The following is an 11,361-nucleotide window of genomic DNA, read 5'->3' on the forward strand; positions in this document are numbered from 1 at the left end:
CAATATCAATAAATATCAAACAATATCATTAAACATACAGATTTAATTTACATTTACATTTTGGACATTTAGCAGATGCTTTTATCCAAAGCGACTTACAGTTGTGATCATATACATTGCAAGCAATTGAGGGTTAAGGGTCTTGCTCAAGTGCCCAACAGTGGCAACCAGGCAGATGTGTGGCTTGAACCAGCAACCCTACAATTACTAGCCCTGTATCTTAACTGTTTAGCTACCTCTGTTAATACTTACATTTTTCAAATTACAGTACATCACCACACGCCTAACTTCACTAAGCACATGTTTCTCATTTCTAGGTACCAGTACGTGTCCATGGATGAGCTTGCAGAAATGATTCCTTCAGTCGTGCAGTTCTTCAAGTGAGTCCAGTACTTCATTTCTTTATGTAAATTCTGCCGAAACTGAAACTTCAATTACAATAGCAGAGTGAATATCAAAAAAGTAAAATATCACTGTACCATAGCAAATCACAAGCTTGATCAAGGACACACCAAAGATGACGCATAGACCAAGTCATACACACAAGATGCAGAATAACCCACCAACACCTGATAAAAGGAGAAACCCACCAACCTGTGAAATCTGCTAAACATCTATTATAATAAAGCACATCCTGACAGAATGCCCCAAATACACAAAGGAAAGAAAACAAGAACACATGCCTTTGGTGTGCTATAAAGGAAGCGTGTATATACCGTTCTATTAACCAGTGTTCTGTGTGTCCAGTTTCCGTTCTGTGATTGGAGTTGGAGTCGGAGCAGGAGCCTACGTCCTTTCAAAGTTCACTGTAAGCTTCTCTCATTGTATTTTCATTTCTCATTCATACTGCGTAGTGTATTACTGGGGGACTTCCATCAGTGATTAAAAGGGGTCATGTGACCTAAGACGTAGTCACAATTGTAGCATTGAGAATACTTTTGCTCTACATGTGACATGCAGGGTTGATTTGGTATAAAGAATTTTTTTAATGAACCCAGATGGACCATTATTTTGTCCCCTTTTGTCCATCTCTTATCCAGTGGAGAGGTTTTAAAGGTTCAGATCAGATTAATTAAATTGGACTTTTTTTCTACAGTTCATACAATCATGCACTGTTTAGAGGTCGGTAATTTAAATGTTTTCTTTTTTTTAGTTAAATAATCCAGACTCTGTGGAAGGACTTGTTCTGATCAACATTGACATCAACGCCCGTGGCTGGATGGACTGGGCTGCCCAAAAGGTACTTTTCTTTTTCTTACTTTTCTTTTCTTAAACCTGTGTCTGGTGCACACAGATATTCACACGGACATGCTCAAGCGACTTGTGTTGTTTATTCACTCAGTAGAAGCTTGTTTAGACTTACAGCAATACATATGAACATATTAAATGCTAAGAAATCTTAAACTTGTGTACAAATTTTTAAAGATTCAACTTTTCACTCAAATTGTTCTGCTGATTATATAATTTGTAATGGAAAAATAAAATACAGTTTGGTTTTAGACAAACCTTTTCTGGTTAATTAAATGATTAAGCACACAACTAGATAGACAAACATTGGCACAAAAACTGGTTGCGTAGTAGGATATTTTGTTAGCACGCCAGCACTGAGATTCTGAACTCCCCGGTTCAACAGCACTGCTGTAAAATTCCAAAATTCCTCCAAGTATGCTTACTACATCTGTACCCTGGTGAACTATTACTGCTGTCACAGTGAAACAGCAACAACTTGGTAGTTCATGTAAGTTCACAGAATGGAACTGCTGAGTACTGATGTGTAAAAACAATAAGGTCTCAGTTGTTGCACTTACTTAATGTTGGTCAAAATCAAGCCTCATTTAATGTTCCGGTTCATTCCAAAACTGTTCAGGCTCAAACCAAGCTTTTCTTTATGTGTTTAAAGACCTTGCTTTGTGCACAGGGGACACAGTCATGTTGGAACAGGAAATGACCTTCCCTAAACTGTTGCGGCAAAGTCAGAAGCATATCACTTACTGTATATAATTGATTAATCACACCTGTTGGCAATTGTTGTGGCTGAAACACATGAATTTAAAAGATAGAAAGGGTGTTCCAATACTTTTGTCCATATAATATATTTGTGGCCATACAGTGTACTTCTTGGGGTACACTGCAATACCCATAATCTCATAAATAAAAACTAATGCTAACCAGACAGAGTAGAAAGGAATTCTAATAAGACATGGAACACAGTTTTCGCTTACTAAGCTAACAGAGTTAGCCTCAGGCCATTCAAACCAATGGGCTGAGGCAACACAACCCCTAGCATGCCAGCTAACATCTCCCTCCGTTTACTGACAATGGTTTAATTGTCACTGACAAGCCCAAATTTGGAAATAAACTCTACTTTTTTTACACTACACATTTATACAAATTAAAACTCTTTTGTCTGCCATAATTGTAATTTTTTGTGAGTTTTGCTGCACTGAATTATGGAATTACCTGCTCCCTCCTCATGCAGTCAGTGTGAATTAATGCACCTCAGTAGGCAGCATTATAAGGTATCTAATAATTTAAACAGCCTTCTTCTTGGGAGCGTAGGATGACGTAAAAGGCCTTTTCCAAACCTTTTCTAACACTTTTCCCATTTCTCTGATTTCAGCTCAGCACCTTGACTTCATCCCTTGCCGAACAGATCCTCAGTCACCTTTTCAGTCAGGTTTGTATTTATTCCTGAGGCTACAAGCATGTGTTCAAAAAAAAAAAAACTTCAAGATTTTGAGCTGTTTGATAAATATGTTTATATAATTTCTTTGCAGGAGGATAACACAGACATCGTTAAAGCTCAAAGAGAGAGGATCTCAAAAGCTCCCAACCTGCAGAACATTGAGTCTTTCTGGAAGAGCTACAATAAGTATGCCTTTTCTCTCTTTCTTTTTTGTCTTCCTTTTTTTAAAATCACTTGAAAAAGACTTAAAACTATTTTTTTCTTCTTTTAGTCGCAGGGATCTGATCTTTGACCGCAACAGTGGTTTCAAGTGAGTAGAACTCCATTTAATTCTATCTCTTAAATCAGGGATGTCCAAACTACGACCTTTTGTGGCCCATTGCTATTATTAAAACAGTTTGAACTCTGGGTGTCACTATTGCATAAAACGAATCTAAAAAAGCTCCACATCTTCTTTCCCCTGACTCAAAACATTAACGTTACACCTACATTAATGTTCCCAAGTTTTTGGATAAACATGGCGACTTCAAAGAAACGAAAACTAGACAGTGAATGCAGAAGATTTCAGACATGCTGGGACAATAAATGTTTTTTCACTCAGTTTAGAGGGAAGTGTGTATGTTTAATTTAAAGAAGTATAATAATCTTCCCATTAGGATTATAAACTGGCGAGTGAAATTGGCAAAATCTTAGTTAACATCATTAGTCTATCTATTTCCTTGGCTGCTCCAGTTAGGGGTCGCTAGCGGATCGTGATCTGCATTATTGATTTGGCATAGTTTTTACGACGGATGCCCTTCCTGACACAACCCTCACTATTTATCCGGGCTTGGGACCGGCACTACAATGCACTGGTTTATGCATCCTAGCGGCTAGGTACCTATAGGACAATTCAGTGTCTCAAATTAGCCTGGCTGCATGTTTTTGGACTGTGGGAGGAAACCGGAGCACCCGGAGGAAACCCATGCAGACACGGGGAGAACATGCAAATTCCGCACAGAAAGGACCCAGACCGCCCCACCTGGGGATCGAACCCAGGACCTTCTTGCTGTGAGGTGACAGTGCTACCCACTGAGCCACCGTGCCGCCCAAAGATAGATCATTAGTCACTCAAATAAAATAAAAAAAGAGGTGTAATTTTTACTAATCAAGTAGGTCTGTTATATTTTTGTTTGTTTTATTACAAAAAAGTCTGTGTCCCCCAACAAGAAAAGTTTGAACCCCCTGGCATGAATATTTAAGCATAAATCCATGTCTTATGTTTTGTCATCGTTTCTCTCCAGATGTCCTGTTATGCTGGTGGTAGGAGACCAGGCACCATATGAAGACGCTGCAGTAAGTTCTCACTCATCCAAACACGCTTTTCAGGTTTTGTGATGCAGCATTTTTACAAAATCTGGGTTATTTCTTCCCATTTCCTTTTTTCGGGGGTTCACTATGAATAGAACCTAGATACAAGTGTTCTCCGTCTGTCTCACCACACCCTTGCGTATTGAAGAATGCCTCAGGCTAACACATGCCTTCTCTGTCTTGTGTGAAGCTGCCGGCTACAATCTTTGTCTGGCCAGTGCTGGATTCTTAAACAATCTCGACACTTATGTGGGAGCTTATTGTTTTCTCCATGTTCTTCGGGGCTAGTGTCAGCTTGAGTTAGGCTAGTGTATTAAGACTGCTGTGCCACCCTAGTGCCCACAGAATCAAGGTTTTAAGACAAGATTTAAAGTTTTTTTGCGGCAGTAGAAGCACCATGATGTGCTTCAGTCTTCTCTAAGAAAATAGCCCGTCCTTTACTCACCAGTCACTTGCATAGCCTGTCCTTTCCATTAATTAATTCACGTAGATCAATTCATCTCACTAAATAATTTATACATATTTTATGTATCATGTGTATTAATTTAATTCACTTAGTGCCACATTGGCTCCCAAAATTTGCTTAAGTTCTGTACCTTTAGAATAACAGTTAGTAAGGTACTTTTGTCATTTTTTTTTATCCCAAACATACCTTCAGTGATTCTGGTTAGATTTTACGATGCTAACAAGTTAACCAGGCTGTACTTAATTTGTCAGGGATGATGGGTCATGCAAAAAGTTATTTAACCCGGGGGTGTCCAAAACGTATGTACGTATGTATGTATGTATGTATGTATATTTACACTCTCTGCAGTTGGGTGTGTTTACATTATCAACACTTTGTATTTTTTTCACTGTATAGTTGTGAAATTTGCTTAACAAACAAGAAAAATCACTTAGTTTTTAAGCCACCTTTCCTAATCAGGGTCACAGCTTTCAATAGGCGCAAGTCACACAGATACACGATGGACAGAGCGCCACTCCATCACAAGGCAGACATACACACAAACACATTCACATCTACAGACAATTTTAGTATCTCCATTTAACCTGGGAATCAAACCCAGGATTTTCTTGCTGTGAGGCAACAGTGCCACCCACCAAGCCACTGTTACCAATACCCACCAACTTATTGTAGAATTTTAAAACATCAGAAACACCTGGAAATATCCGAGATTACATACTTGACTTGATTTCTCTGTGCTCTGTACTTGGATCAGTCAAGTCACTGCGTTTTTTTTCTTTCATAAGGTGGAGTGCAACAGCAAACTGGATCCAACTACCACATCATTCCTAAAGGTACCATTCAGTTCCTATACGGTTTCCTTCTGGCTCTAATCATTTCATTCAGATTGCTCATGTGTACATATCACACCCAGGTTAGCATTGTCATTATTAATAAAAGAACAGACACTGGGTTAAAGTAGTAAAATTGATTTTTTGAAGCCCTGAACTCATTTCATTTTGACTGACTTACCCAATACAGATTCAATACAGAGTGTGTGTTTATAACATACCAATAGACAAAAGTTTAACAATCAAGATGCAATTCCCAGTAAAAATCCCCAGTACTTATTTTGGTACTTAATTGTTAAGGCCTAATTCATGGCCAAGAAAATCGTGTCACATACCGTGAAATTGTGTTGTATACATCTAAAAAACAGTTGATTTGCTGGCCTGGAGTCAAATTTAATGGAATTTCACAAAGCTTTTATATTTTGGGGATTTATGGACGCCCTAGACATATAAAAACAGTAACAGTTGCTCATAATCACTGTTTGTACTTGACATCTTAGTTTAGATACTACTTTACTATTCTAATAAACACAGCAAAACTTCATCCATCATGTAATCTACAGAATGTTCTTTGTAGCTCGTTACAAACTCTGCTTTATAGTAAAACATAATAATTCACTTAAATCACCCCTGTTATTTGTGCTTTCTACAGATGGCTGATGCTGGTGGAATGCCACAACTCACTCAAGTAATTAAACATCTAGTACATCTGTTTCAAACATCTGTTTTCTTTTCAATGGTTTCTCTGTTAACTTTGCTACATTCTTTCCAAATCTGTCTTCTTATAGCCCAGCAAGCTGACTGAAGCCTTCAAATACTTCATCCAGGGAATGGGATACAGTGAGTAGCCTGCAGTCATGTTCTCCATTGCCTTTCCACAACGTACAGAACTCACACCATGAACTCAAGTTTTTAAGTTTGTTTTGTTTTGCTTACATGACTGTCTTTTTATAAAGTAAACCAACTGGATTTGTGCTAGAATCTTAACTGCTTTGATACTGATGATTTACGTTGCCTTTGTGGACAAAAGACTGAAGAATTAGTTTACTCAATAGTTAGGTAATCTGAACCTTAGCTTATGAAGAACGTTAATGATTTACAGTGTTTTGCTTTTCTCTCCCCCATCAGTGGCTTCGTCCTGCATGACCCGCCTGTCCCGCTCGCGCACGACTTCACTCTCCTCGTCCTACTCCATCGACGGCTCCCGCTCGCGATCACGCACCCTGTCGCAGGGCTCCCTCGGTGGCAACGTGCCGCCCAGCCCCTCCACCACGATGGAGGTGTCCTCCTGAAAAGGGACTGAAAGAAAGGGCGAGAGAGGTGGATAGATGGATGGATGGCTAAAAGGGAAGGCACTACTATGACAGGGTCATGATCAGTCATATCCATTCATCAATTCGTAAGGCGACAATGGGAGAGAGACCTTAAAAAAAGAGTGAGGAAGATAGTTCTCTTAAAAAAACTAAATCTCATTCTCATTTATGATTCGCTCATCCCGAACATTGGGGATAAGTGACAGGTTGGTGAGGAAATTTAGGTGGAAATAAAGAGACATAGGGAAAGAGGGAGGAAGATACAATTCATCTCTCCATCCCTCTTTTAATTTAGAGCCCTTTACCCTATGTGGTGCAGGCAGGGGCTAGAGAAAGACCCCAAATGTAGTGCTAACCAATACTAAGTAGTAATACTTCTAACATGATATAATTATCTATAAATAATGGTAATATTGTCATGAAAACATAACAGCTCACTTAATTACATGTTAAGAAATAGAGAAAAAAGACAATAGAGTAGAAATACTCAACATATGTATGTGTCACATTGTTTCAGTATACTGTTTGGTGTGTTTGGAGTGATTTTTTTTTTTTCTTCTTCTTCTTCTTCTTCTTCTGATATTACCTGTAATTTTATAGTCTTTAATTTTCCAATCCGGCTGCTTACATCAAGGCGAAGTATTATGATCTGTGCTTAATAATCTAATAATATGACCCACCTGGGTAATGGCATCAGGTGTTGGCTAAATACTGGTGTCTTTCTGTGGCAGCCAGCTCGTGTCTTCCATTTACCTGGTGTTAAAGGACGCAAAAATATTGGGTGAAGGTGCAACGCAACTGAAATAATTCATAATTAACTGCTCCGAACTGCCTGCCTGAATTGAATGATGTTTGAATATAGATCTGGAACGTGTTTAATCGTACAAACGTTAAGTTTTGAGGATTTGTTTTTTGGAAAGTGATAAGAAATGCTAGCAGAGATGCTTTTATCTTTGCCTTGGTCAGCATTGGTTGGAGGGTGATTTCTAGGCACTCAATTAGCACCCAGGCTGTTATATCTTAATGTCCGCTTTACTTGGCACAAAGCATATATGATGTCTGGTTTTATTATACTGTCTTGTAAATGTTACAACTTGATGCTCACTGCCATTTTTTAGCTGAAATGTATTGTGGTCCCTCCTTTAATACAATACTACAACATTAACAATCAAAATAATTATTAGCATTAAAAATCTTAACACAAATCGGCTCCCTTAACACTGCAAGATCAAAATTAAGATCTGTTTTTAATGTGCTCTGATCTTACACTATTCCAAATATCAGTGTTTTATAATGTTTCCAAATAGACTACTATTTAGACTATATTATTTAGATTTTTTTGAGAGGCCCTGGATTATTGCAGCATTTACAGGTGTAATAACCAAATTCCAAATTGCTCATTGTTTGCTCCCTAATTTTCAGAATAAATAACCCCCGCCTGGACCTTTTTGCTGTGAGGCGACAGTGGTAGGCCACCGTGCCGCCCTTAGCCAAATAATATAATAAAAATTGGTACCTGGGATGAGCTGTGTATTAGTCTTTATACATTTGATACAACAAGCACACGTGGAAAAGGAACATAAAAAAATTAAATTTAGCAGACATAAGCTTGTTAACTACCATATGTGGGTCAATTTTGAACAATAAGCATCTCCTTCTAAAGTTTACAGTTTGGTTTTTACACCAAAGGCTAAACTGGAGCTAAGAAGAAGTAAACTCACTCATAGTGCTGTAAATGTATTTCCACAAATGTAAGACTTTGATCACTGAGAACTTTACATTACAGATATTACAAATCCAAGCTAAGTAGGGCTCACTTCTAACACTGCAGGCACATTGTTTGTATTGTCATGTGATTTACATGTGGTGCACACAGTAGCTGTAGTTTATATTGTCTGCAGCCATATGAAACCATGGGATCATTAATATTAATACACATTAGTGCGTTTAAATACTAAATATTAGTAATTACCGTATGGCACACTGTACCAAACATTGATTTAGACAAAAAGTCACATGACTTCTGTTGAGATTGGATTTTTTTTTAGTACCACACACAACTGGCTCAAACTGGAATTGAAAATGTGTAAAATACTTTTGATTTACTGCTTAAATATGCACACATTGGATTTGGTCATCTTTACTTGCAGTGTTAAAGCAGTCGTTGTGTCCCTGCGTTTGTACATAATTATTATGTACGCAATTTTTCTTAGTTTTTCCATGTTACATCATTTTTGGTAAGCTTTACCAAGTAGCCTTTTGTAACTAAATAAACAATCATTTGGAATCATGTCCAGATGTTGGCCAATTTTTACTTTAGAAGCACCCTAAGCTTAAGAAATGAATCATTTTATATTAAATTTGTATTCCCTGATTACGTTTTGTGTAAGCCATACACTGCCAGCTTGTCAGCTAACCAGCACTTGACAGCATTGTGCTGATGTTGATAGCACTTTGGTGCAGAGCTTTAAAGAACCTGCCTAATACATTTTCTATCTTAACAAATTGATCTAGGTTTAAGTTATTAAACCCACCAAATCACTAGCCAATACAGAAAGACCAGCACTGTAACACAATGTGTTGTGATGCAATGATATTCAGCATAGCACTGCCCTAAAACATTAAATCATTAAACAAATAACCCTTAGATAGTCTGGGATCTGCTTATTAGGCTGCACTGTATGTGTTAAGTTAGACTGCAAGTTACAGGGTTTGTGCCAATATTGTTCTAACACATAATGGTCGACTGTAGGGCAAATATTTGTTCTAGTGCACACTATATGACTTTAAAGAGGAAAAGTGTACTCTATACAGCTCAATCCCTCTCCTGTAATCCCGAAATGACAATCAGACACAAAGTGCATCAACTCCAACTTAAATCCAGTTTGTCTGTCGTAGTTTAACATACAAAGTTTTTGTTGTAGAAACAAAAAGGTGTTAGTGCAAAATGTATTATTACTTACTATACTCAAAACAGTAAGTTGTCTGTTGGTGAAGAAATATTAAGCACACTATTTAGCAATTACTTAGGTACTCTCTAATAACTTTTTTATTTTCTTTACAGACCTATTTTTACTTTCCGGTGAAAGTAATTAGTACTTTGGGTAGTGAACACTATGTAACTGATTGCTGGTAACAATCGGAGGCTTGGACTCTCAGGACAGCTGGAGATATTAGGTAGTCGAGAGATGCAGATTACAAGCATGGGTAATGGGCAACCACAAGTGTACTACTTTGTTAGAAACTAAAAACTTAGGAGTGCTTAGTTGATGCAGCGTGATAAGTCGCTAGCACACCAGCGCAGAGATTCCGAACTCTCAGGTTTGAGTTTTGGCTCTGCTACCGTTAGGCTGGGTGCCCTCTAGCAGGCATAATTGGCCTCCAGCCTGCAGGGTGGGAAATGACCAGATTAAACAGAGGGGCTGTGTCAGGGCACCTGCACAGAAGTAAATGAGCGCAGAGGTCGAGGTGTGGCTCTCCGTGCCGAAGCCGGCCTCACGTGCAAATCCACCGACGTGTGGGTGTATAAGAAAGGATCAGTAGACTGCTCACATGTCGGTGGGAGTGTGTCAGTAAAGTCACCCCCTCTTTGGGCACCACTAGGGGTCCCCTGCAGCAGATTGACTATGCTAAATTGGGAGATAAAAGCAGGTGAAATGCAATGTAAAAAGACTGGAACTTGTATAGTGTGCACTAGAATTTTGGACGTTCCAATATTAAGTCAGCATAGCTGTAGACTTGAGCAGAAGTTATACAGAAAGCATTACGTAAAAGGTATGTTTTGTTAAAAATTGCTGGGTTCAAGTTGCATAAACCTTAAAAATTACCAATAAAAAACTGATCTTTCAGTTATTAAGCTATAAAAGCTTCAGGAGGAATACAATTACAATGCTTTATGCACTGCCAGGACACATACTAAACTATTGTTAGAGTTCCCTGAGTACATTTTTTATTATCATTTCTGTAAAGAGTTGCTACCAAAAAGGGAAATGTTGGATTTCTGTTCAGAAAAAAATAATAATGGATTGTAATTCTCAGTTTTGTGGCTGAAGCTGTGCGATCTCTTGTTCTTGTTCTCTTTATATTTTGTTTTATATTATCCTTTTTTGTTTTCAGTTATCCCTGTTAGACCTTCAAGCATACCTTTTTCCTTATTGTGATAGGTTACTGGCTCACTTCTCACAAGTTAAACATCTGTGCTTGTTCTTGTGTAAACCTTTTTTAACAGCAATTAAAAAGGGAATTTAATATTATTAACAAAAAAATAAATAAATGTGAAATATAAGACACAATCAAAGTTGCTAGTGTGGCTAATTCGTCTGTGTAATGCTTTAAACAACTGAAAAAAGGTATTAATAAAGGGGATACAAATCATGTTTGCTTGCTTGAGTTGTTATTACTAGGATAACAAATGAATAAGTTTTATCTGATGTGAGTGCCTGGGATCTGGGGTCAAGCCTTGCTAAAACCATGCCAGTGAGTGAACTGGCTGTTCTACATTTCCATTAGGTGAGAGTATGAAAATGGCAGTGTTTGATGCCCTGCATTGGAGTGGCGTTCTATCCAAGACATCCAGGAGAAGTGTTTACCAAAGATTAATCAATGAATGCTCTCAGATGGATTGGCACCCTGTCCAGTATAAATGAATGATATGGTTTGTTTATTAGGATTTTAACGTCATGTTTTACACTTCAGTTACATTCATGACAGGAACGG

The 11,361-nt window shown here is 38.0% G+C and overlaps 1 protein-coding gene across 2 annotated transcripts in view; it reads left to right on the forward strand.

The window, feature by feature from the left end:
• ndrg2 (NDRG family member 2) overlaps positions 1 to 11,019 on the forward strand; it is a 53,409-nt gene extending 42,390 nt beyond the window's left edge. For both annotated transcript variants that reach the window (XM_063009042.1, XM_063009043.1), the window contains 11 exons: positions 318 to 380; positions 748 to 808; positions 1,154 to 1,240; positions 2,621 to 2,677; positions 2,778 to 2,872; positions 2,958 to 2,996; positions 3,970 to 4,021; positions 5,288 to 5,335; positions 5,985 to 6,020; positions 6,121 to 6,172; positions 6,461 to 11,019. In XM_063009042.1, coding sequence (XP_062865112.1) covers positions 318 to 380; positions 748 to 808; positions 1,154 to 1,240; positions 2,621 to 2,677; positions 2,778 to 2,872; positions 2,958 to 2,996; positions 3,970 to 4,021; positions 5,288 to 5,335; positions 5,985 to 6,020; positions 6,121 to 6,172; positions 6,461 to 6,624 — 754 coding nt within the window. In that variant the 3' untranslated portion in view covers positions 6,625 to 11,019. The remainder of the gene's footprint in view (positions 1 to 317; positions 381 to 747; positions 809 to 1,153; positions 1,241 to 2,620; positions 2,678 to 2,777; positions 2,873 to 2,957; positions 2,997 to 3,969; positions 4,022 to 5,287; positions 5,336 to 5,984; positions 6,021 to 6,120; positions 6,173 to 6,460) is intronic.
• Positions 11,020 to 11,361: the final 342 nt, after the last annotated feature.

This window comes from Trichomycterus rosablanca, chromosome 14, assembly GCF_030014385.1.
Source record: "Trichomycterus rosablanca isolate fTriRos1 chromosome 14, fTriRos1.hap1, whole genome shotgun sequence".
NCBI classification, from domain to species: domain Eukaryota; kingdom Metazoa; phylum Chordata; class Actinopteri; order Siluriformes; family Trichomycteridae; genus Trichomycterus; species Trichomycterus rosablanca.